Below are 27,690 nucleotides of genomic sequence, written 5' to 3'. Positions count from 1 at the left end.
CTAGAGATATCCAGCTCCAGAGTGGCTGGGGAGATTCCAAGTCCTGCTTATTCTCCTCCGTTCTACGGCACTCTGGATTGCGTGGAGGAGCAGGTCTTTGTTATTGAGGATGTTGTATTTGCTCAGGTTCACAAGCTTGTCAAAATTTTCAGAGGAGTAGATTAGCTTAATTAGGTAATAGGGTGAGCGTTCATTGTCCAGATTTACTTCGCCTTCTTCCATCTCTGAGTGACTGCGCTTTACCCCTGCAGAGAAAGACAAAAGCCACCACACTGAGCTGAATCTGGAGCACTAAACACATGGTGTTGGAGGGGACTGATCTACTTGGCAGAACCTGGTGTTAAAAATAGCCTCCAGGAAAGACTGCACCCCCCCCACCCAGCTTTCCCAGCCGCTCCTCCTTCCCCCTCCTGCTCGAGCTCAGACCTGGACATTGCTCAGCAGGGCTGGCAGGAATTGTTACCTTCCCCCTCGTCCTGCCCCTGCAGACAGTCATTCCTGGGCAGCACGCCCCTGGGTCCACATCTTTTCCCAAATCCTATAAGTTTGACTCTCAGACAAGCCACACACCTGGAACACCTTCCAAAATCCATGATCAGACCTTGACTGGCAGTGACAAGAGCATACCTGCCAGCTAGAGCGAGTGGACAACCCAGTACATACCAGGAGGCCCTGTGGTGCTAACCCAGCAGGATTGCCTGCTGCAGAGTCCAGAGGTGCAAAGGGAACAGAGCACCACACGTCAGCCTCTTGTCCTTCAGCTCCACTTCTCAGTCTCAGGTTAACCTGACCGGTTGGAGCTGCCAACATCCATCCTCCCTGTTAGGTCAATCTTTTTGCTTGATAGGACACCCTAATTACCTCCACCAGAGACTTCAGCAGCCTCATCTTTGTGGTTCTACAAATGTTACACTTTTTCTCCATTTTTTTACCTGTCTCCTTGCAGTCTGAACCAAATACACCCAAATCACAAGTCTCTAGTGAGATGACGGTCAGTGGGGCTACAAACAGGCTGCCGAGATATTCCCTGTGATGACTACCAGAACCGCATGAAACTGACACATGAAGTTTTCTTAAGACACAGCAGGCTTTAGTCTAACATAGTGGTTTCTGGGCAGTGTGATCTCAGTGTGCTGGGCCCAGGCTGTCACTAGAAGTGTCTGTATTAAAAATGTCCAATTTTTGCTTCATTGAGCCTTCCAGTATTCAGTACTATCTGTGCTAGCCGCATCCTGCTACAGCTGCATTTGTCTCAGGTACACAAAAGCCCAGTCTACAGTTGTCTTGTAAATGGGCACTTCACAAGCTGGCTCACTCTTTTCTAGAATTTAAATAGTTAAAAGCAGGAAAAATAAATACCTACATTCCACAAGGTGTCTCTCAGCCATCTAGAAATGAAAAGCTCCACTGTTAAACTTGAAATCTCCGCAAGCAGGTTGCCAGGGACAATCCTCCCCCGAACACCCACACCGGTTGCTAGCTGTCAGCTTGATTGATGAATCACCAGCAGCTCACAGACATGCAGGTGAGCATCACCTCTCACGGACTTGGGCCTGGCGCGCCAAGAAGCTGCAGCAGCTGCTTTGCTCTGCATAATCTTGTCTATCTTTCATTCAGACTCTAGAACACCTGTTTTACCTGCTAGCCACTGCTCACTGGCCGTGTCTCACTGCACATTGCCATTTGGACCATCTCCATCCCTCCACTGGGTACCTCCTCTCTTCAGCCATAGAGTTTCTAAACATGATTTTGTTGGTGTAGCAGTTACTTCACGTATTCTCTGAGCATTGGTGAACATCATAGGCCAAGAGGAGCTTGACTTAACCGGGTTTGCTGCTGCTCGTAACCTTCCCCAAATGTTCCCTCAGAGACATCCATTTTGCTGTGGCCCCAGAACCACAACATAATTTTGGGTAAAGCTGGAAGTGAGTGAATGCTCTGTCTCCTGTTTTGAGCAGTAGCAAGGGAAAGCAGAAGTTCTCTGTGGCCTGATAACTCAGGAGGTGGTGTATGAAACGCTTCAGGGTTCATTGCTGTAAGAGCTCCAGCACAGAGGAAGGGCTGAGGTTAAAGAAGATCCTGCCTGTCTGATTTTTGAATGCAGTAACTCAGACCTGGCCGGACACATGACTGCAAATCCGCATTCATAGCCCAATGGAAGAAGCAAATATATTTTTATGGCCATGATGGGTAGGAGACAGGATGGTCTCACTCACACAAAGGCTGCACCTTTCCTTAAAATTATTGCTACAGAGGACAAATAAGATCCATGCTGTGGAAAGACAAATGGCATGAACTCAACTAAAAAGTATAGTTTAGTTGTCTGAACTTACCAGGCTCCTTGAATTCCTTAAAGGTGTCATTCACCAGGGGGAAATGGATTACTATGGGTGCTCTGGGATCCTCTGCATCCGAAAACACGTAACATTCCGTTGGGTTCTTCTCTTCTTCCTTACTTATCTCCACTTTGGGGAATGGAATTTTTTGTATCTTGCAATATTTGTACGTCATCTGTAATTGCTGCGGACACAGAATGTCATTGCCTTAAAGACAACATTAAGACAAGAATCATGTTTACTGAGATATCACAGAAATACTATGGCAATTTAGTTCAGTCCCAGAAACACTCTGCTGTGAATGTGTAGTCCAACACAAGTCCACAGTGTAATGCTACTTTCTGCCACCACTCACCACAAGTCAGAAGATGCTTCTTGTCACCCTATAAAGTTTTTTACAGCTAGCAGGAATGACCAAAAGCCACATTTAGAATTTGTTATGACGACAGACCAGGAGAGGTCAAGGTCATGTCTCCAGCAACCAATTATTGCTGCAGCTCCCTGAGGATCCTAGAAGTGTATGCTGCAATCCACTACAGAGAAAAGAGCCCAACAGTTTCTGTAGTTCTGGTCTTGAAGGAAGTTTCTTTCCTCCTCCAAGACACAGTGACTGGTTTGCTCTTGAGTATATGATCAAGACTTAGACAGCCACTTATTTAAAAGTTTTAATAACGCGAGAAGAGTTTTACCAGGTTTGCAAGGAGCAGAGCACGTTAATCTTCTCACCTTGAACACATTCCCCAAACCATAATCAAGTGAGATAATGACATCTACATTCCTCTCTGGCTTGAAAAGTGCCGCACCACTGGTGTTGATGAAATAGCCAACATCTATCAGGCAAAGGTATTTCTGCAGCGGTGTCAGATTGTTAGGGAGTATGTCCAGCAAAGTGTCTAAAAAACATGTTGAAGACAGTTAGTGGTGCATTGGTAGGAAAGGAGGAGTCAGTAAACCTGTCTGTGCTATATGTTAAGGGCAGCCCCTTGGTTGCCCTCAAAACCAGGCTCCCCTCCCTCCATAATGCAAACTCACACAGCCTCAGGAGCACGCCCTCCAAACTGCACATCTGCGCACATCTGGCCTGTCACCACACTCCCCCAGACACTCTCACAAAGGCAGCCGGGTGAGAACAGGTGAGAGACAGGCTCCACTGGCCTCACCGCTATTCTGAAGAGTGGTTTTTCACAGAATACAGACTTTAGCCCTTTTTTTTTTCCCTAAGAACTGGGAAAAAGGCAAATGACAAAAACCATTTCCCAGTGTAGCAACCAGTCTAACAAATGCAGTACAAATGCAGTACACCACGGCACTTTTGCATTGCTCTTCTTTTTTTTTTTTTTTGCTTTTGTGTTCTCAGGATTAGACTCCTCTCCCAGAGTGAAAAATCTGACTTCAGCCTGCATACAGTGATCTCCCATATCAATTATCTTAGCCATGCTGCAAAAAATACCACATCACGCACACAGCATTAAATATTGCTTGAATATTTGAACATATCCTCACATTAATGCCAAAAAGGAGCTAAAAGGGGATTATACCAACTGGCAAGTTGAGCTCTAAAGCTGCTTTCTGATAGTTAGACTCTGCTAGCAACCCCAGCAACCTGCCCCGTAGACAGCAAGTCCACGATTGTTCCCCTGGTACCATTTGTTGGCCCCTGGAATAAGAAACATCCTGCCATGGTTTTAAATATTGAAATAGTGGTTTAAGAGTGTTCCTCAAGTTCACAAAATTAGGTGGTAAAGCCCAAAGCAGACCCCTTGAGCCTTAAATCATTTGTGCTTTGCTATATTAAGAAACTGTTGATCACAGAAATGCTGCAGGTAAGTTCCAGCATTTCACTTCTCTCAATCCCTCTGCCTCCTTGGCCTCATTCTGTAGTGTTGATTTAAACTGCACAGAATAACTCCAGCTTGTTCCATAGCCTGGAATGTTTGACAGCAGCTTGAAGTAATAACTCATATTTTTTTCCATTCCCTCACTGTCAGGTCTTTACTAAATTATTTGCTTATTTTAGCATTCACGGCTGCTGGGAATTCACAGATTCTCCTGTAATGAGAGACATTTGCTTGCAGACCCTCACAGAAGAAACAGAGCATACTTTTTGGTTTTATTTGGCCTGGTAAATATTTTTAGTTGAAATTCTGTTACCCCCATTTTCTTACGATGGTGATGGAACTGCGCAACATTTATTCGTGGCTGGCTATGTGAATGAGACAAAGGTATTTCCTTGGGAGAGTCTCTTCTTCCATCCCACAGCCAAAAAAGGGACTGGCTTTAAAGAAGTCCTCAGGAATTCCCTTGAAAGTATGAACCCTACTGTAAATGCATTAAACTAATTCCAGGCTTTGAGTTCTCAAATTTCTCACCATGAAAATTAAGCTTTTCCCATGGCATTTGAAGTCTTGTTTTAAAGTGTCAGATAACCTTTACAAGGCAGCTACATTCTGGAGATTTCATCTACTGCAGGACTATTATTTCTGCTCACAGAGCTGGCATCTCCTCTTGTTCCTAGAGATGGATCTGTACCTGGTTTTAGCTTGGTCTCATGCAGGCAGCCAAAAGGGGATACAAAATCTGCTAATTTTTCCCACTCCAGACTTTCAGTTTCCCTTTCCCCCCTCCAGACTTCATGCTTTCCACTTAATTTATTTGTAGAATATCTACCCAGAGGTAGTCTTTACTGTCCCTACACTCTCTTCCTCTAAATCCTCCTTGAAATCTGCTTCTACCCATTTGACTTTACAAAATTGCTAGTCAGAAAATGTAAGGAATTTTTTTTTTTTAACATTTACTGACTGACAACTTTATCCTTTATCCATCTTCTTAAGCTACTGGCTTGCTCCTTCTCTCACCCACCCTTCTTATGCCACTTGTTTTCTCCTCTCACTTGTTTTCTTAGAACAGACTCTTTTAGGACAGGGACTTTTTGCTTACTGAACATTTTGAAAGCAGTTAGCACTTTGTGGGCTCTGCCTTAATCCACAAAAAAGCTCCACCATCTCTTGCCTTTGTCAGCAAACCATGCACCAATGGCAGCCAGGAGAAAAAGTGTTGGAACTTGCACGGAACGGGAGAGAAAACACAAGTTGCCGGAGAGAAGGACTCAAAGGAGAAAGAGAACATGTTTTCTTGCAGAAGTCAGATTAACCTTAATAATGTGGGGTCCTCCCACACTGCTACCTGCTCATGAGAGAAACAAGGGCACTCGGATTACAGGAAGGTTTGTGATGCACAAAACCTCAGCTCCATGACCTTGCTGTCATTTCACAGATTGTTTCATAGATTTTGAGCTAAAGCCATAATGACTGTTTACTTTGCCTGCCTGCAGAGCACAGGCCATAGAAAATTACTCTTCAATTTCTACATCAAGTCTCTGCATTCTCTTTGTTTAACACATACAATCCAAACCTATGTGGCTTTAACTTTCTGTTGTTGGGTCTTGGTATTTCTGCTTCTGAAGGGTTAAATAGAGATCTCTGGATGGATAAATCAGGCAGAAATACCACACATATTGGCAACCACATGCTTGCAGCCAGTCCCTTCCTTTGTCTGAGCCACACAATAACCTGCTATTTTATGCTTCCAGTGTTACCTTTGTTTCTTGACCTCAAAAGATTCTACCCTTTCTGAATCTTTTGACAACTTTACCTATGCAGAGTAACAAACTTCCTGTAGAGGAGCATGCCTTGACATAAATTACAGATATCTTCAGGAGGTGAAAAAGTAGCCCATGGACTAGCTCATTTTAACCTGTTATCCTAAACAAACAGACACCATGAACACAGTTCCATCTCAGCGGATTTCCAAACCCTAAGAAAATATCTCTAAATGTGAGATTTCCAAAGTTTAAAAAAAAATATCTGAGATGTTACCTGCACACTGCAGCTAACTCTTTGTTGCAGTTACCTTTCCATTCATTAAATTTTTTCTGATGGATATAATCCTTATGAAATTCTAAGCCTCTCAGGAAGTTATGAGACCTTCCCAGCAGTGGACGCTTGGTCATAATGTCCTGAAACATTTCATACAACTTCCCTGACAAACAAGACGGTGCCTCGATGACAGTGACATCATCCTCAGGGGAATGTTTTTCTGAAATAGAGAAGAAACTGTGAGAAAGAACATTAGCAATCTGTTCTGCCAGGCACCTTTGCTGGCTGGCTGCCCTTGCTGTCTTCCTGTGGGTCCCTCCCCTCCCTGTTTCTTGCAGTCTGCTTGAAAACATATGCACATGACCAATCCCCTTTGAACAAAGATGTATTTGATTTTGTTCAAAGCAAGCACAGCTTTCTTCTTTTGCTTTTTGAAATGACACCCTGGCTTTGTACTTTTGCCTACAAGTCAATGCCAGCCTTCTCATTTGCAGTCATGGGAGGAGTCATTTAACAGAAAATGGGAAAATTTTAAATGAAAAACATTTGTGACTAACACGAAGTGTGCCTCTGGGTTAAAAAAAAATAAAATAATGAAAACACAACATAGTGTTCTGATACAGGTGAAAATCATGATGGAAGATCCACAGTGAGGCAACACGACATGCAGTGATTTAGGGAGAACACGTGAGAGATTATTCACAAACAGTAGCAATAGCATATATTTCTTAACCCACTCCTGAAGAGGAAGCACTGTCTGGTCAAAAACAAATACTGATTTTGAAACTCTTACCTAAATCTACTACATCTTTGGCCCATCGTTCCCAGAATTCATTTGAATTTGAGGACCAGTACAAGCCATCCAGCAAATTCCTAGTAAAGACGTTTGTCCAGAAACCTGCAAGTCAAACCACAGGGGATAAATCCTGCACCACTGCATGTTCACCACTTACAAGTGTCCATGCGATATATTATTGGCTCTTCTGAACTGACACTGTCATGACACAGCTTAAGCAGTAGGTATCACAGAGTTCAAACATAACGGTGTCGGCACATCAGGGCTCTTTCTCAAGAGATAACTACACACAGACCCTTCACTGTATCATACAGAGGTATCAGTCACCCAAATGATGTTTTTGAGTGTTTATTGTGTACTTGGGAGAGAAAGCAGGCTTTGGGAGCATGGTGAAGGCCATATAAGGCCCTTCTTTAAACTAATTTATTCTTTAAATTGATCTAAGACCCATTTTTTCCTTTCAGGCATGTTTTGTTTCTGTCGAGTTCAGCTGGTCCAGGATCAAAATAGAATTGGCTCCATATGTGAGTCTGCTTTTGGAAAAGAAAGAACTATCCTTTGTCATTAAGCCTTGTGCCAGGTACTCACACAAGGAACAAATTCAACCTCTAGCAGACTTCACAGTTAGAGAAATATGATTTTTGTCTCCACTGGACCCTTGTTTTTGGTATCAAAAGCTAAAATTCTGACAAAGATTTAAAATCTGCCTGGGGCAGATGGATTCCTCTAACTAGCTGTTCTTCCTCTTTTCTTTGCCTTTAGAGGCAGAACAGCCAGTCAAAGCAGTTGTTGAGGTTAAAAGGGCTTCCTTCATCCTTATGGGCAGGGAAGATGAGTGACACCATTCTCAACCCACAAAGCTCAGATGGTTCTCACCTTTGTGGGTTGTTCTAGATGAGTTATATTTTATTTTCAGCTCTAAAATTAAATTTTTATTACCCCAGCAATGCATTGCCTAGAAATATAGTTGATGACTGGTCAGGAAAGAAAGGCTTATTATTTCCTCAACTTGCCTTCTCCACTTTCTTGTTTGGTTCAGAAAATGGGAAGGGGAACCATGCTGCAACTTTCCCACATCTGCACAGGTTAAAAGGGAGGACAGGAAGAAAGAAGCTTTACAAAGAGGGGTAAAAAGCCCATTGAATCGAGACCTAGAGCAGACCTGCTGGCAAAGAGTGTTGTACACAGACCAGTGGCTAGCTAGTACCATGCTTTCTACCATGTTATGATTAACTATATTGCACGGCTAGGTCACCTTCCAGATAGCAGATCCGAGATTCCGGCAGCTTCTTCACTCTCCTTCCCATGAAGAACTCACTGTCAAAATATTCTGCAGGAATAGAGGCTCCATATTTTGGTATGGCCACTTCATAAGGAGAGAAATCCACCCACTCTACAAAAGAATTGACACATGGCATGTTTGCTGTAATAAAAATAAGAAAGAAAACCCTTCCCCTGTGGATAAAGCTATCCACAAGATCCAGGATCTTGCTTGTCCCAGCAGCTCTGTACTATCAGTAGCTTTCTATTGAAAACTACACTGTCTAGAGATGATTTGTGTACAAAAGGAACTAGGTGTTCCACCTCAGAAAGAGTCTAACGTTAGATCCAAAAGCTTAGATTTATATTTCTGTATAAGGATTCTGAGATCCCACTTCCCTGTCTAAATCAAGAGCACCAAGCGTACAACACTCAGGTGTGCTCCAAGCTGCAAGGAATAACTGGCATGAAAGCTCTACTAACCCAAACCTGCCAGTCTACATGATACAACAAATCAGCCTGAAGACACATCAGCTCCAAACTAGAAAGTGTCATAGGGTGGGCATGGCCGTGCAGTTTCCTGACTCAAGCTGTCCTGTGTGGGTATTGCAGTAGAAGAGTAGGTATAAACCTAACGAAACGTAAGTACTAACTGTTTGGGGTTTTTTTTTCCAATATCTGCTCATTTTAATACCTTCTGTTGAATGTAGCCTGTGCCCATTGAAAGGGTGTCGTATCACACCCATCATAGCAATCATACTCCACTCCACTTTCATACCCTCATCAGTGTAGCATTTAGGGGAGTGACAATTACATTTCCCAGCACCTCTACAAACTAAGGAACCATCAAAGCCATTTCATAGGTGTGGAACTGAGGCAAAAAAAAGGTTTGCCCACACTCACTCACAATGTCTATGGAAAAACTAGAATTTCAGCCCAGATCTTCAGAAATGCCCTGTTCATGCCTGAGGATGTTATCTAGCAGATCTGCTCTTTCTAATCAACACCCAGCAGTTCACAAAAAGACAAACATTTTATTAAAAGATAAATACTGTGTCAAGGTAAGCAACAGATGTATTTCCCTTTTATTCTCCGCACACACACCCCCTCCCTCCAAAATCTCTTTACTCCCTACTGAGAGTCAGAGGAAGCTCTAGGAGTACTTACCTCTAAATTTGAAAGTACTGAACTTTTCCTCTTTCACATTGAGGACTGCATAGAAAGGCAATGGGTTTTGTCCGTGTTCTAATGCCTTGCGCTGGTCTGTGAGTTTGTACTTTCTTGGCTAGTCGAAGAGATTTTAAAAAATCACAGTAAAGCTCTGGAAGAGCATAAGGCAAAAACACCGACACAATCTACCTGGGTATGGATAGACAACAGAGGTTTTACGACCCAGAGGAATCTGTGAGTCGCATTTTGATAACAAACCTCTTCCGTCATATTCCTGCACAACCTCCTGGTTGCCTTTTTGATACCTTGTAACCTCTTAATTAATATCCAAGTGCTCTGATTGCCTGTATCCCACAGATCTTTACTAAGGCTGAGGCTAGTGTTCACGTGAGGACAGATTAGTCTGGCTCTTAAGTCTCCAACTAGAAACAGACTTTTAAAGACCTGAATTTTCAGGGGGGATTGCTCAGTTCTTTCTGAAAGTTTGCCACCCTGGTACAGAGGCACCTTCAAACCATTAGCTACCCCAGAATATGCTGCCTACAAGATCCTCTGTCATTATTTACAAATCACATGAGATGCCTCAGTCACTTGGGATTTGTTCCACACACATCATGCCCTCAAAGAATAAAGGTCTAAAGAAAATGAGTGGCTATTTCCCAAATCTGTGACAGGACCATGTACATACCCGTTCATGTAAGAACATCTCCTGAACAAGTGACCACAGAGCTGTAAAACAAGACGCATGTCCTTCTTTTGCCCTTTCAGTGAGTTCCTTGTGATAATACTTCAGATGCTCTATGGACATAAGGCTGAGCTTGCATTTTGTCACTTGTTCTTTTACTGTCTTAAGCGGCCCCTCCAGAGTCTTCTGTGACCAGTCAGCGTGCTCATACAGGTCTGCTAGTGTCCTAAAGAACAGAAATGTGAAAAAAAACCCATGCATTTATTTGGATGGTTTTGGAAAATCACTGTATTTACCCAGCCACTTTCATCAAAGAAGAGAATCAGCAAGCCTAAACTGAAGTTATGCCCGACAGCCAACAGTAAGAGCTTTACCAGGGAAATATGTTCACTTATTAACGATATAAGACTTTGAAAGGGATGTATCTCTCTCACTGTGTGGAAAAGGAGTGTCACAGTCATTCCAAATACAAATCTCATTTTCTATACGCACCATGTCGAGCCAGAAGCCCCAGTGATATAGGTGACACAGTCCAACAGATTCAGCTTCTGAAGAGCTAAGAGGTGGCCGTACATAGCTGACATTGCCCTGAGGCCTCCGCCTGTTGCCATAACAGCTATTACTGGGACCTGTTCAAAACATAAGTATTATCTTCAAGAAGTTGCTCACTTGCGTGCTTGGAAAAGCCTAATTACAGCTCTTATAATTTCCTCAGCAGACTTCATTGGAGGACAATGAAATTAAATCAACATTCAGACAGTTTTTTCCAGTGCCTTCTTTAAATTAACCTCCAGATACTCATTGGGTTCCCTTAACCCCAAAGCTTGGCTGAGTTTGCATATGCAGTGATTTTAACCTTCCTTCCTCCCTCCCCTTGTTCTTTATAATTGGAATTGCAATGATTAATAACAGGTAATGATATGATTTTATTATAAATAACAAAAACTGCAATAAAGATAATTAAGAATGGATTCAAGGAAGTCCTGAGCAGAGTTCAGAAAAAATATATTAAACAAACAAAATGATTCGTTGGACAACATCCATTCAACAAATATAATTCCAGCAAGAAAATAAAAGTTCATCCTGTATCTTGGCAAAAAAAACATACTTCAGCTGGATCTTGTTATTAAATATCCTTTCTTCACCCTAAAGAATTTTAACTTTTTGTGAAAAGTGTTCTGAAAATGAGAAAAAAAGAGGTATGCCTAAAGAAGGGACATTACAATGCTTTAACAAGTATTTTTGTGAGGTGAGTTTCCAATACTCCTGTTTTCCTACTTGGTTTGGGTTGTCTGGCTAGGCTGTATCTAACACAATGTACTGATGCTTCATATCTTGCTGACCCACTGCATCACACCGCTGGAAGCTCTGGCTTTGAAGAGTGGTATATTATGTCCTTGGGAATCTGACCCATTGAAAAGAATGGAGGCATGAAGAGCTGAGCTGAAATGTTAGATGAGTATGGGATATGCCACACTGAGAACTTCTGTTCTGCTGCCATTTGAATCAATGGGTTTGTCATCAACATGCAAAAACTACTAGAAATTTTGTGGGGAGTTGTGCCAATCCTAATTCAATAGACCCACACCCCATGCTTGGATTCCAGCTCACAGACCTCATGTGCATGTAGATCTCTTTCCAGATGAAGAACTCTTTTCAGGGCACTGGCAACCACTCTCTTTCTTTTTTGCAAGAATTCTTGCTCTTCTCGGCATAGATCATACCCTAAGCGCACATCTAGTTTTTCTGTGCTGAAACATAAATAAAAATAAATAAAAATAAATCCAGAGGCATGGGATTGGTGTTTAAAATGTATATACATCTATTTTCAGCAACTGCAGTCTGCTAAATATAATAAAAAATCATGATTCACTGTTCAGATTTAGAGACAGAAATGCAGCTTCCAGTTTCAAAGAAATCAACTGCTCTGCTTCTACGTGGTCTCTTTATTTTCTGAAGTTTTACTGCCAGCTACGGATAGCAAATATGAAAAAATAAAGGTTTCTTTGTGTCTTTCAGTAGCTTTGTAAGCTGAATCCTGAACAGAGAGTGACTTGAGCCTAACAAGGTCGTTCATGGGGATTTGTACCACAGATTTGTACAGAAACAATACAATGAAAGAGATATTCAAATAATTTTGGTTTATTTGTTATCTGTTTCATTATTTTACAGTGTAAAATTTCATCTTCCCTAGGTTGTGCTTCTTCCTGTTGATCTCACCAGAGCCACAAATCTATCTTCTTAAGAATATCTGTGTGGTTTGAGGAATGTACAGACTCCGGATGGTTTGGTTATTTCAAATTCCCTTTTCCCTCTGCCTTTTTCCTGCTTCTGTGCCCCTTTTGAAGAAACCTCCAATCTCAGTCTTCGTTGCTTTCATGCAAAGGACACCCTGTGACTAAGTTCCTCACTGTTTGAAATTCCCATAAGTTGGGTGGTTTTTTTTTTTGCACCTTGGCATGACTCTTGCTCCAAGGACATTTGACTTTGATCTGTTGTGGTGACTCTTTAATGGTGACTTAACTGTTGTTATATTTTGCCTCTAGTCTTGTGCATTCCTTGTATCTAAACAGAGGATACTCTGTTCTAGAATTCACAGTTCAAAGAGCAATAAAACCTTTAGAAAAAAAACCAGCCCTCTTACCAATCATTTAGTTGGAGGTACAACTGCAGTGGCACGTTCTGTAAACAAAGTTTTTAGGAATGTCAACGACTGGGAAAAAGAGAAGTTTTGAAATCCAGATTTTCCGTGCCTCCTGGAATACCCCACCACTACCACCCCGCACACAGTTTTTTGGAAAACTGTAGCGGGAAAGAGAAGGAAAGCAACTGAGCACCAAAGATACTCTACAAAGAAGCAAAAGAGGCAGGAGGAGTCAAAGTTTCTGGATGAACAGGATGTGAAACAGGATTTTTCCTCACGGAATATACCTCCACGAACCACCCTCCCCCAGCAGCAGTATCACATTGCCGCCCCGCTGCTCTTGAGGATGGAGAACAGCAGCCAAATATGATAGTGACAGAAGAGGAAATACAAGTCACCACATCTTGCCAAAAAGCTGCTGGAGGTGAAAGAGAGTCCAAACAGAGGGGTGGGGAACCACCAGTGGCAAAACAGACATTCATTCTCCCTTCTCTTTGCAGGAAAGGCTGCTGAGAAATTCTTCTCCTCCTATTTTTGCCTCTCATCTGCTGCAAGGTCTGGGAAAGGATGTCTGCCTATTGTTAACAGATTCATCTGCGCACACAGCAGCATTACTACTGCTTTTAAAGCAGCTTAGAGTTGTATCATGACTGTACACGTAGAAGAAGGAGAGAGAATTGTTCTCTGAGGGTAAGATTCAACTCATCTAACTTTAGCCGTGTAAAATGTAGGTACATAGACTGAGCTAGCCACCCGGGCTTGATAAAGAGCAGTGGGGCATCCCAAAGCCTTGCTAGGGGTATTGAATATTCTCCTTTAACTGTGTAAGGACAGCAAAGGTTGGTCTGAAATGCATCTAAAACTGGCCAGGATGGATTCCCAGTTACTGATGTTATTGACAGAAAATTGATATTTCTCTGAGAAAACCAACCTTTTCTACAGAAAACTTGTATTTGCACAAAATTCTCACTCAGGCTTATTAATTGAATTTTTTTTTAAATGTTATGGTGTTAAATACTGAGGATTACTCTACTCGTCTATCGAAAAGATCATATAAATGGTGAAACACTTACATGTCTTACAGGGAGGGTTACTCTCACTCTATGTCCAACAGGGAGAAATTTCAGTGGTACTTTTAAGGTGTCACTTAAATTGCTACTGTCGTCTTCCTTATCAGAAACTTTCTACAGAGAACAAAAAACATTGTTTTTATTCACAGAATAGAAAAAGAAAAAAACAACAAAAAACAGTTCTTGACTGTTTTGGTGACCCTGGAAATACTCAAGCAGTGTGACCAGCGGTATTGCACAGTGCCCATTACCTGGAGCCTGACTTTTAGAACGGGATCCCAAGCCTTCACGCAATGGAAGTAGAAAGTATCGGTGTCCTCTGTAGTTTTCTGTGTTCCCTCATGAGATGCTGGTACTGTAAGCACGAGATTTTTACCCTCTAGTGAAAAAAAGAAAAAAATATCTGTTCAGAGAATAATAATGCTGTTCAGGCAAAACAGCTAACAAAGTTGGCAAACTTTCTGCTGGAGTCATTCTCTGTGGTAACTCCTGTGTAAGCTGCCACACTGGCAAGCCTCCTGCAGCACAGGAACTGGTATTCCTGCCTTTGCCCCATAGCTGGGAGTGCTCCCAGTCAGCACTCTCTCATACCTCCACCAGCAAAGTTTACTGTGTCTAAACTTAATAGCTTCAAGGAAAAGACAAAGAGATCAGCCATACGACTGGAGGCAGTTCAGGGACTTTCACTGCACCATGTTTTGTTGTCTTTAGGACATTCTTAGTTGTCTCTGTACCCTCAAGTGCCTCCACCTGGGTTTGAATGACCATGATAGGGTTCATTTGGTCACATCCTCACCCTCACTTCACAGGGAAATCAGCATACCTTTCAAGTACTTCCTGCTTTCATTAATGTTCACTTGCACTTCCAAGCAGCAAACCTCCCGGGACTGTAAAAGACAGGAGTGGAAAAGTGTGAAGATAGCAAATGTCACCCCAGCAGCAAATAATGAAACGTCACGCAGACAATCACTAGCTATAACACAGAGCCAACTAAACTAGTCTCAGTGCTGGAAGTCATCCAGCAGCACAAGAGTAAATTCAGAGCTTGTTATCCCAGGACAGTAGCCCAGTTACACTGCTTCAGAACTAGCTCGTCCATACAGTGGCACATTGCCAGAGGTTGTTAAACCCATTCAAGTTATCCCAAAATCAGGAAATTCTGCACAACACCCTGTTGCCCAAACACAGCTACACATATAGCTGATAATTATTTAGGAAGGGTGGGGGAAAACACCTGATGATGAGTTTCTGTGTATTGTGGCCGTGATTAGTCTACAAGGCATCTTCTTGCTGGTCCTGATGTAGGGAGATCATGGACTTATTCCACCCTACCCTCCACCTGAGTCATTCCAGTTCACCTTTAATAACTCATGCCAGGACAGTTTGCCAAGCCATTTCAGGAACAACGCATGCCAATCATTACAGCTCTTATGCCTCACACAGACAATGAGGGGGAAAGAACAGAATATGTGTTACTTTGCCTCAGGGATATTAAAGGCTAGCATCTGGCAATCACGTGCGGGCTTGGAGTGGTTGGCATGAAGTCCTTTGTACTCCTTAGCTGCTGGGCCAGCCCAAGGAGATAGGTAATGTCCCACATGCTGACTAATATCAAAAGAGGACTCTATGTTTGAATGACTAAAATAACTTTTCATTAAAAAACTCATATCCCAAAAAGCTGTTACATTAGATAACCTTCCAGTCATAAGCACATTGAGTAGCTACTATTGCCTTCTGCAGACTCATCCCTTTGTTTATCCTGCCAAGTGCCATACTGTATTACATGACACACAAGCAGTTTTCACTTTGAACACCAACAAATATGGGGTGCTGCAACATTAACAAACCACAGCTGGCAAAATATTGACATCTGTAATACCTGCAGACTTCAAGAAACACAGCTTCTATTTTTGCATGGAGAGGGCAACAGTTCAGCCCTAACGAATGGGAATTGTCCCCCATCTTTCACTTTACAATGCACACCATGCTCTTATCTATCATGGTAGCTTCTGTTCTCTCTATAAAGTGTCAGATGGCTCGGGGGGAAGAGGAGAGAATCAAGATGAAGGAAAAGTCACTCTGAGCTAAATTCGTATGTGAACCTTACCACTAGGACATCATTGGTAATGAGGTGCTCTGGAGGGCCAGGACTGAAAAGACAGAATCAAAAAACAAACAAAAGCTGTGTGAATATCTGGTATTTTCAAAAAACAGTAGTTCTATGACCTTTCCTGCTTGAAATTAAATATAGTTGTGTTAGCATCACAATTTGTTTTCTCAAAGGTGTAATACAGGATCACCTGCTAAGCACATGAACCAAAATGTAGTAGCCAAACAAGAAAAAAGGCAGGAGAGCCCATAAAAATACCAATGCTTAAAGTTATATGCTAAGATGCAGTAAAACAAAGACATATTGGTCTATGTGGAATCCTGGTCTTAACAAATGACCATATGACTTGGGGAAAGCAAAGACTACATTAATGTATTCTGCAAATACTTATTAGGGAACATGTTTCTGACTGTTTGAGTTTATAATTTACAACTGATCACAAATGAATGGCAAACAAGAATTAGCTCTCACTGTGCAACATGTATGACTGGAAAACATAGAGGTAAGAAATAGAAAGTATTTGTCCCAGACATTTTACCTTGTAAGACCTAGGTCTGTCTTTGAATGGATGTAGTTATTTAATACGATGAGTAACCTATAGAGTCTACTAACAGCATCTCTCATTAAGGCCAATGCTCCAACATCACCATGTTACATACATTCATAAGTGCTTTCATATATGTGAAAGGACCACTAAAGTTTAGTATAATGTAATCTTTGGCTTTCTGTGAAGTCCAGGTTATTTTAGCAAGCGCCACTTCCATCCTTAAAACTTCTACTTCAGCTGTAGAACGTATGTATTTAGTATACGTATTAGTCAATACTAGGTTTGACTTCCAAGGATGGAGAATCCCCCCCACACCTTATAACTTGAATGGTGAAAGATGTTCCTCTGATTTCTGGCCTAAATCTACTCAGTCCAGTTTCCAAGCACGGCATCCTAGTCTGTCCTTTTTATATAACTGGCTGTGATCGCTTCCACATTCGCAGGAGATGCTTATACCATCTCTTAAGGTATCTCTCATAGATAAATTACATAGATTTTTCTTGAGTTTCACTGGGGGAGGAATTAACCAAGAACACCAATTATTTTCTTCTGCAGCTTTTCTGTGTTTAACAATAAGAAGCTTTATTCACAGTTCCTTCTTCTAATCATGAAGTTAGTCAGTTTTGACTGGACTATATTCCTTGTTTTGGCAATGCTAAGCTCAAATATGCCTGAACATGCAGTTTAGGGGTTTTTTTCAACCAAATTTTTGATAGCATTTGAAAGAGAGATAAAGTTTATCTTATGGGAGTTGTTCTCCTCCAGAAAACATTGGTTACAACTTTGAGGGGAATGGTCTTAATTTTATTATTTGTTGACTGTGGTTTTTTCTGTTTAACTAAGCTATCGCCTAATGGGTGACTTTTCTAATACTTTCTACATAACTCTATTTATATATCATGATAATACTACAAGACAGTGTTCTAAGCATTTTTCAATTAATATTAATGACTTGAAGAGCACCTCTGTTAAGTTTTACATGCGTATTGTGTACAAGTTATCACATCGTGCCAATGTTATTACATTTCCATGACCGGGCTATACATGTCAAACAGAAGGTAAGATTTGTATGAAATAGACTGAAAGGCAGAATTAGCTGGAGAAATTAAGGTAAAAAGAAATTTGAAACAGTAATTTTGGCTCACTGCTGGAAGGAAGACCTGGAAGAAATTCCTCTTTCTCTGAGATATTATTGCTCTCTGACAGATCTATACCTTTCAGCTTTGGTATTTTACTCACATTCTTTCCATCCAGAATTCCACTTCCAAACTTTCCCATTTCTTAATGCAGCTCTCTTTCTAAAGAGAAAAGAGCAAAATTAGAGTTAGGTTAGGGTTAGAGTTTTGGGTTAGGATTACTGGAGGCTGCAAGAATTTGTCAGTATAGACACAGCTAAAGAGTACTTCCATGGTTGACATCTCTTCTGCCAATGTTACCAAAAAAGCTGTGTATTACCTCTTTCCAAAGCTGAGATCACAATGGAAACCACAGCCTTGGGAAGATTAATATTCTTCCATGGTGGGAAATGTAGAACTACACCTATTTCCAAAGATACAATCAGAGAGGGAAAGCTTGACTGAAACAGAAATATAATGGCCTTCTGCAAAGATGGTGTGCAAGGGGGGAAAGGCACTGAAACCCAGCAACAAATGTGATTAACACAGGTGTCATTGCCACGTACAAACCATTGAAATCACATTCACACTCAATCCGGTAGAGATGAAGGAGGCAAGAGTACTCTGGACTGAGATGGTTATTGAATCATTGTATTTCCCAGTGACTCACCCGCTCGCTGAGAAGTGCATGGCACCAGCTGTAGAGTCACTGGGAAGATCCATGTTAACAGCTTTCAGCATTTGGGAAGTAGCTGATCTTTTGGGTATGGGCTGCCTCCTTCCTGCAACAAGCATCTAGCAACACCTCAGCCACAGCTCAGACAAGCCCAGGAGTTGTCATACACCTACCCCTGTTTTGTTATCTAGACCACTCTCTTTCGTGGGCTTCTTAAGAGAATGCCAAAGATGTTAGCAAAACAGGTGTCCTTCTACTATCGGCTAGAGAAACCTGAATGACCTAGAAGGAAACCCAGCATGAACACCAATGGGAGAAGCCTAACAGAATCATTTAATTCAAGTGGTGAGTGGCTTGTCTTCATGTTTTGTCATAAAAAAGGGGAAATGTCCTCTAAGCATGCCAACAGTGGAATAGAGCCAAAAGCTAAGGAAGTTATTTAGTTGGATTATAAAAATTAAAAATGACTATGTACAGATGCTAGCTGTTAGCATATTTTGGCCCCACAGAGATGGTGGGCACAAGAGAGAAGGGGCTTCTTTTTCTGAATCTGTGAAAAGAGATTAATGAAGACACAAAAATCCAGCACAATATCTGTTTTGATTAAATATTGATAATGATACCAATACATATGGATATCTGCTTATGTAGACTCAAACCTCACTTAACATGGAAGCCAACGTGGACAATGCGGTCTTGCTGACCTCTCCGTGTATTTTCAGTCCTTACCTCTGATTTCAAAGCAAATGTCTCACGGACTGTCTCTCCGGGTCTGATTCTAGCAACATTAAAAAGAACTGTGAACTGCATGTCATCTTTGGTGAGTGGATCTTCATCACACACTGCCAATTCCAAAATGTTCTGGTAGGAGAAGAAAATAATTAAGAACTCTTATGGAGTTTCTATTATACAGAAATAAAACATGGCTATAGACTTTTGCAGCTGACTGACTAGCACGGCGGTAAGAACAAAGAAACCTGTGCTTTCCGTCAGGAGTTTGCTAGTATGGAACAGCGTCATTAAACCCAACTTTGGAAACTTATCATGGAATAGAAGACAACTACCTATAACAGAGAGCTCCCACTATCCTGAGACAGAAAAGATAACAGTGCTCTGCATCACACTGACAACACACCCAAAGAACAGGCTCAGTTTCTTCATCCCCAAAGTTCTCTTAGCTACACAGCTTAGGGGAGGATTAAATTTGGTGTCTGCACCACAGCAGCTCCTCTACCCTTCCCTGACAACGAGTGGAGGGAAAGCTCTTTCTAAATTAACCATCCAAAATAGCCCTGATGAAGCATGCTTACAGCAGTCCTTATTTCTCTCAGGTGACAACAAAGGGAATCTGGACTAGCTCAGATGCAGGCATGTGTATCATCACCCATGTCTATAACTAGCTGAGAGGAACGCTGCTGCATATGTCCACTGTGCCATGCTAACCAGTCAGCTGCAAATTCTGTTACACAAATATTTTCTTAAGTTATTTGGCACAGTTGATGGATAGGTGTCAACTGAGGATTCCCAGATATTCAAAATGGGGGAATTTCTATTTTTTTACTACCTCAACTTCTCTCTGGATCCTAAAGTAGAAAGTCTCGTTCCAGACTGGGTTGTCAGAATTCTTGATGGTTTTGGTCTGAAGCTTTCCTTTTGAAGCAGATGGCAGCCACAAGCGCACGTAGCAGTCTGATGCAGTCACTGCAGCAGAGAGAAATTAAAAACCTGATGCCAATGTTATAGGTGAAAAGTAGGGCAAGGCCATGATTCTGGAGACTAATAAATATTACTACTTTTTTAAAAATAAGTAAGAGACCATCAGCTGGAAGCAACCAAGGAAAACTATCTAATTCCTGGGTAAGTACAAACTGCAAATATACACATGCACACACAAAGTACACTAAGAGCCGCGTTTCCCATGTGAAGACAAAGAGGTATAAAAGACCCCACTGACCATTCATCAGGTATATTCCTTACAATTCCAGTCAACAATGTTAAAAAAGTTGCTAGTTCCAAAAAGGGCTGTTAGGATGATTACAGAAAAGGAGAACGCATATTACAGAGATGATCAGAGGAGACTGGCTCGCTCAGTCTAGCATGCGGAGGGACATGATGACTGTCTAGAAGGGTTAGGTACTAGAAGAAGATCCATTGCAGCTAAAGGCCCATGTGGACCCAAGAACATGAGGGCATGAGAAGTCGGAAATCTTCATCTCACTTCCAGCCTACATCTACTCCTTATGGTTAGTGCAGTCAGTGCCTCGAGCAGCCGTCCTTTGGGAAGAGTCGGGGTGGGGAAGCGCATTTACTTTGTGAAGCTGGACAACGGTGTGAAAGAAAATCTCCAAGGTGATGTCTTTCAGAGCTGGAGTCTGGACTTGACGGAAGATGTCTACTGCATCCCGAGATGCCTAAATACTTCAGACTGGTATCAAGCAGAGAATAACATTGCCCCGCAAGGTTTTGGCAGGAAAGTGGATCTGTCCCTTCAACAGAGTAGATAGAAGAGATCATTGAAACTCAGAAATACAGGCCTTGTCACACTACCACCTTTCCAGCGCCCACCTCTGGATGTTGCTATGTGACATTAACATGGGAGCACAGGAAGCCCTCGGGCAGGCGTTTACTCCACCAGGAGGGCATTCACCCTCTCTGCTCTCCCTCGTATCTGGGCTTGGCCAAGGTTGCGCTCGGCCCTGCATGGCAAGACGTGAATGGTCTCAGCTGTAACTCACTGCAAAGTGACCCTTTTTCATCTGAACATGTCATTTTTCACTAGAGGAATACACAGGCCAGAGGTTTCATGAGTGTGAGAAAAGGCAGCTCAAGGTCTCTGTCCTGACTGAGGAACCCACGGGAGACCTCTACAAAAATGACAGCGGAATGGCTGGTCCATGGTGCACCTTGAGAAGGAGCCACAGGAGGCTGTGAGGGTGAGATAAAGAGTTAAAGAAAGCTGAATACAAAAGCACACAGGAAAGTCTGGTTTGCCTGCATGTTCAGCACATGCTTAGGGCTGGATCTGCAGAAGCCCTCCTTAACCAGAAACTATCAATATAATCTAACGTGACTGGTCATAGGAGAACAGGAAATACCCCGAATGATGCTGCATTTTAGAAGGCTTGAAATTCTCTAATTTACCTTTGATTATTGTGTATAATTGACACACTTCAATAAAAGGTCGCTAAATATGTGGCCTGTGCGGCAAAATTCCAGTCCGTTATATGATTTATACCAATTATACATCAAAACATCAAAACATCAAAACCAAACCACTCCAAGCAGATTCACAGATTGCAGTGTCCTCACAAGGTTTACCTTCCCTTGTTGTCCCAGGAAATTCATCTGGGCATCTTGGTTTTTACCAGTTCCCTGAAATGCCACTAGATATGTCCTCCAATCTAAAAACAGTTCAGGTATTTGATCTAATTATAGCCCTGGCACCAGTACTTCTATTGCTGTACTTTATGTATGTTGCTTGTATGCCTCCAGAACTTAGGAACATTGTTCACTGTGTAGACTCTGGAGGTGACTAAAAGCACAATCAAACCACAACTCACACAGGTCTCTTGACTTGATGTTCTTTGCTTGTATGATTCTTACAGAGAGCATGTGGATGGGGCAAAACTTCATCTGCAGAGAAAACAAACACAGTTAGTTTTATCAGCTCAGAATACAAAAAACAATAGGTATTTTGACCAGTACAGGGGACAGTCCGTCCTGTTTGAAGTGAGGGGACCCCCTCCAGTGGAAGTACACCACACTAAGATGATAGCACGATCGTGCCCTGGGCTATTTGCTAAGTGAAGACAGAGGAAGGAAACACGGACTCAGACAATGGCACGGAAAGCTTTTATAGTCACCCTAGAGGTGCCTATTTTCATACAACGTGATTCATGCATGGCCATGGTGATGGCTGCACTGCCAATCTGCCGAGGGTTGGTGTCACGGGTGGGTCAAAACTTGCTCTTTGGAAGACAATACGAGGAACTTGCCGCTGCCTGGGACTTGGCACAGCACTGACACTAGGCCAGGACATGGTAGTTACCAAAGTGCTCTAAAAACTTCTGACTTTGTATGACAAGTAGGACTAAATGTTAGGGTGCTGTTAAGTAGACCAAGCTCACCAGAAGGCATCTAGAGGAATGCACTGCTGACTGAGTGAATGGACCATCGCCCCAGCAGAGACCCTTCAGATGAAGAAAAAAGTGCCCTGCTTTGGAGGCGCAGTATCACAGAATCCCACATAGAATCATTACATATCTTGAAAATACCTACACTTCCCTTCCAGACACGAGATTTATTCCTATCATAGGCAAGCTATCGTTGTAATGCTTATTTCAAGTTACTTGTTCCTAACTCTAACAAAAAATCTTCCCAACCTAAGCTGGTTAGAAAATATTTGCCATTTTCAAAAGATGTTCTGAGAAGCCTGAATGAACACACATGTTCAGACACGTGACAATCTTCATACTAAAAGCAGGAAAATGTTTATTTCTTTTTTCAAATTGGAACATTTAGATTTCTTTTTAATTCTCTGGTGAGTGTTTTTTTTGTTTTGTTTTTTTTTTTTTTTTGCATGTAAGCAGGATTTGTCAGCAATAATAACATACAGTTCTGCTACCACTAATAAATGAAAACAGGGCCACACCATGTTAGAAACATTTAATTAGTTTGAAAGGCAGCTTAAACTACACACTGAAAGAAACATCGTATCTATTTGGCTAAATTAGAGTATCCCATTACACTGTAACGAAATAATTTGATAATTTTATTTTGAAAGTTAGCACCATAATTAATTTTCCTGGCACTGAAATGATTAACTTTGGAGATACAAATAGCTAGGGAAGGAAGAACTTCTCCATAGAAGGAGTCACTCACTACATTTAATCTGAAATTCTTTTAAAATGGAGTGTTACATCAACTGTTAATTAGCATGATCAAATAAAGGCTTAATATTAAATTTTATTGTGTCCCTTTTGAAGTTACATCTTTTTAAATTCAGATTAATATTCAAGAGTCACCCTGAGCAGAGAAACCTTATTGTTAAACCTACAAAATCACAGATTACTCTGTCTATTGGCCTCTTAAGGGTTGATTGAAATATTTTTTTGTATAAAAATGCAAGACACATTTGTTCTGGTGTGACAAGAACTGTTGCTATTATGTTTTCCTCCAATTTGAAACTGACATATTTAAAACCTTCCTAGTTTAATGCATTATGGACATTGCAAGTTCCAGCGGGGGCACTTACATATTATTCCAGTTTCCCACTGAAAGAATTTTACTTTAATTTTCCTGTGCAAATAATTATTTATTTATTTAGAAGTACCAACTGGAACACTTAGTCAGCATTCCTAGTGGGTTTCATTAACATGAAATATTGGATTATGTAGCCAATTACAGGGCTGACTGGTTTTAATTAATAGGTTAATTCTGTGTTATTTTGTAATCAACTTCCCCCTTGCTCAACAGAAGCCCATGCCATTCTCAGAGTCTGCCTTCAGTGGAGAAACAGATGTTGGTATACAATTTGCTTTGAACCTTTTGTGATTAAAATTTTCTAATTGCTTATAAAAATGGTGCATCTGCAGTTCATCATCAGAGCACTCCCAGTTGTGATAGGTATCATGTTTTCATCCTCTCCCACTAGGGCCAGAGAGCTTCACTCCTCCTCCCTTTCCCTTTCAACAGCAATCACTTCTCTAAAACATGTCAACATCTGCCCGCCCATGGAAACATCACCAAAGATGACTGGTCACTACTTCAGATTTGGTGCAGTCCTTGGGTTCTTGCAGGGTAGAAGATAAACAGGTTCAGGTGGGTATATGTGGCCCCAATAAACCCTATAGGCTGTGCAAATCCCCAGGGGAGGCCAGAAGCCACCCCGCTCCCAAGACTGCAGTTACTCCAGCCTGTGATGACTATTCAGAATTGGGATAATTATTTTTTTCATCAGAAAAACGCAAAGCTAATTTTCTTCTACAGTGGTCCATAGCAGACTATCAGGGTCTGATTTGGGTAGACTAAAATAACATCCTTGCCCAAAAGTGTGGGCACTCCAGGATACCCTTCTAGAAAAAATAATTATGGCTAGAGATGCCATTTGCTATTTTCATAACACGAAAAACAACATGTAATTTAATGATTAATGCAAGTTGATAAGCACAGACACCGTATCCAGACAGCTCTTGGCAGTCTTGCAGCTGTACTGGTCTTGCTTTTTTTTTTTTTTTTAAGTTCACTTCTTGGGAGAAACATAGTTCCCTGCATAGACACACAGAGACTAACAAAATCCCTCATCATTCTACTTTTTTCTGGAAAATTAGTACTGCCACATTGAGGCCAATGACAGAGTGCAGGATGCAGCTACCTGCGTGTGTTTGTGTCCTAGACAATAAGACTCCAAACCAGTAAATAGTAGCCCGTCCAGAGTCCAAAAAGAGTAGGCTAAAAGTGAAGAAAAAAAACCAACCAAACAAAAAAAACCCCAATCCACACCAAACTTCTTTTCACTTGATGGCAGTTAGCACTAAACTAAATTTCTGTACTCTCAAAGCAAGTTTTGGGGGAGCCATTTCAGGTCTAAACTACAGAAAAATCAATAAAGAGGAGATAAAACCAGCATGGCAGAATTGCTGCAGCTGTGTCTAACCTTAACAAACTGAAAATTCACATCTGTTCCCAGCATCTCCTTGATTGTAATAACACACATTCACGGGCCTACTGCCTGGCTTCCAGAGAACAGTCACATGCCAGTCAGCGTCAGGAGAACAGATAATTCTCCTGTTTACAGGTTAGTCACGAAAATGTTTCATCCCAAAAAGACAACTTTGAGAGTATGAAAACTTCTCAAGGTTCATTAATAATGAGGAGCCTACTGAGACGGTCTTTGGATGGCAGTGAAAGACGAAAAACCTTCCAACAGCTTGTATCTTTGCTCTCACTCCTTATTGCCCTTCGTGCTGCTCCTAGAACAGGATCCCCTGGCTACCTTCCCTAGAAAGTTAGTCCTCTAAGGGGTAGTTTCCGCAGAGCCTGGCAGTTGGGGAACCACCTCTTTACTTTTTTTTTTTTTTTTTTTTTTTTTTTTAAAGGCTTTGGTTTGTACATGTCGGAAGGCTGACTGGAATCTCAGCATGTTGCTACCCCTGCACTAAACCTAAGCAGTTCTCCGAGTGGAGTTATAACCATGGGATAACACCAAGCTACATGAAGCTTTACATGAGGATTTTGCTCATTGTCTTTTGACGTACTGTAACTAGCTGTAGGATTTATCACTCAGCTTTATCAATATCTTTCAGACATGAATAATTGCTTCCTTTCATGGATTACTTCTTCCTTCTCCAGTGGTGTTCTAGAAGCTGTACAATATCTTATGTACAAGATCTCACACCAAATGTGATCATTTGGCGTAATCTTAACATTTATTTTACCTTAGATACTGAGGGTTTGGTTCAACTACGACTTGGCAATTTATCAAATTAAGGTTAAAGTTATAAACTTATAAACTATAAAAAAGCTTTGTGACTATCTAGCACTGCTAGTACTTTGCCCTTCCAACCAGCTGCCCATTTTCATTAAAATCAGAGGAATGTAAAGTTCTGCTGGGAGAAGTGACTGACTGAAGAAACATGCAAACAGAGGAGAGGGGACAGAAGGAGTGAGCATGACCATGAAAGCCTCATTTTCCTTTGGAATCACAATTTTTCAAAATCTTATCATTGGAAGTTGAACAGTTAGTGAGTAAATACAAATATTTATGTTATGGATATCAAAATTATTCCCAGCAAGTTGTAAATTAATATTGTCCACCGTTTCAGTACCAATTTGGTAGCTTTTTTTAAACAGTAAAAAATAAACTGGGAGACTTTTAGTAGGTCTTCCTAGATAGTTCAAAGTATCCACACTTTTCTAAAGAACTTGCTTCTTTTAATATAAAAGAAAAAAAAAAACCACTCTGTTCTGATATCCGTACCCGTTTACCAATTTACACACACACTGAAAAATGCATTTGCCCGGCAGAAGGGCAGAGCTACCTGAAGGTTTGGATGAATCTCCTTCCCTGGGAACAGAAGCTTTCTGACCTGAAGCTATGCTTGTACTGTAACCTTTTGGCAGCGTTGCCTTTTAACCAGGAGTGTGGCTGTGCTTGTGGAACAGCAGTTGCAGCATTAGGATGAAATGCAAGAACTTGTGCTGTCATTGAGACTTTCCCGATAAAATTACACCTAAGGTATCTGCTCATCTATCAGATCCAGACATATCAGATCCAGATACAACACTGATATTTAAAATTGACAGACAATGTTTCTGTCTAAGATAGATAGATAGCTCTGGATCTAACAGGTAGATAGATTAGATGTAAATTTTATCCAGAAAGTACAATTTATATTCTTTGCCCTGAGGATCCATTGCTTGAATATTTTTAATTTATCATTTGAGCTATCTGTTCAAGCTCCTGATGCTTTCCTGAATCTTTAACTTCACCTGCAAATATTACCATGGCACAAGTATAGTAAGTGTTCTTTATTCTTAATGATGAATGACTCTCTATAAGCCATAGCGTGTTACATTGTTGCTCACTATATTTAAAACACACAAATGCCCATATTTCTTTTATTTGCTGCAAAATCTGACACAGGGTTTGATACATAAAGAATGGCTAGTTGTAAATCATTCACGTCTTGCATTTCAGACACTGTGTTCATCACTTTTTAAAGATATACATGAGAAAATAACTCTCTACTAGTAATTCTGTTGATTTATACCAAAAACTACCAGTTGAAATCTCTGAATGAACTTACTATTAGAAACTCGAGTCCAGACATGCAATACTTCCACTAGAATTGCAGATGCTGTAAACATTACATTAACGATAGCTAAATCAGCCAAATAGCTCATCAGAACTCTCCCCTGCAGCTAAAGTAACACAAATTATGCTTTCTGCTAAAAAAAAGAAAGCAGTTGGGTTGAAAAAAACCTGAAAAAGCCAGGGCAAGCAAGGAACATGTGCTATCCTGAGCAAAGCATGCAGTAGGGCTAAAGCACTTTCATTTCACAGCAAGGTAAGCTCATGAAGGCCAGCCCTCGCTTCCTCCCCGGTGTTCACTCCGGCACGTACACCTCACGATAGAAGAAAAGTGCCACATTGCCCCTGTGTTTTCGCTGAAGCTCACGTGCATATTAGTTACTGCGAGGTAAAAGGCGAAAAACAGTAAATTTGCAAAGTTTGAGATGATCCTGCCGTATTGCACCGGCAGCAGTTTGTCTCTTCATCTGAGCAGATGCAAAGAGGAGGGAGTTTGCTCGCGAGAACTGGAGCAGGAACGTCCCCACGGCAAGGTGCCGGGCCCCAGCACAGCGCGGAGCTGCCATTCCTTACCTTGGCTGGTGGGCTCCCCAT

The 27,690-nt window shown here is 41.4% G+C and overlaps 1 protein-coding gene across 1 annotated transcript; it reads right to left on the bottom strand.

Moving 5' to 3' along the window:
• PLA2G4B (phospholipase A2, group IVB (cytosolic)) lies at positions 1-27,690 on the bottom strand. The gene is made up of 21 exons (XM_010080307.1): positions 27,670-27,690; positions 21,845-21,917; positions 20,594-20,770; positions 19,849-19,985; positions 19,014-19,145; positions 17,733-17,791; positions 15,944-15,986; positions 14,660-14,723; positions 14,088-14,215; positions 13,840-13,950; positions 12,767-12,804; positions 11,738-11,873; positions 10,615-10,751; positions 10,126-10,348; positions 9,435-9,552; positions 8,263-8,400; positions 7,005-7,109; positions 6,246-6,431; positions 3,063-3,229; positions 2,334-2,520; positions 1-245 (listed from the first exon to the last, which is right to left on the bottom strand). Exons 1-21 carry the CDS (start codon positions 27,688-27,690, stop codon positions 1-3), a joined length of 2,625 nt encoding a protein of 874 aa, XP_010078609.1.

Source organism: Pterocles gutturalis, unplaced genomic scaffold, assembly GCF_000699245.1.
Source record: "Pterocles gutturalis isolate BGI_N339 unplaced genomic scaffold, ASM69924v1 scaffold8854, whole genome shotgun sequence".
NCBI lineage: Eukaryota > Metazoa > Chordata > Aves > Pterocliformes > Pteroclidae > Pterocles > Pterocles gutturalis.
Note: the sequence above shows the minus strand (reverse complement) of the source record. Positions and strands in the feature narration are given on the sequence as shown.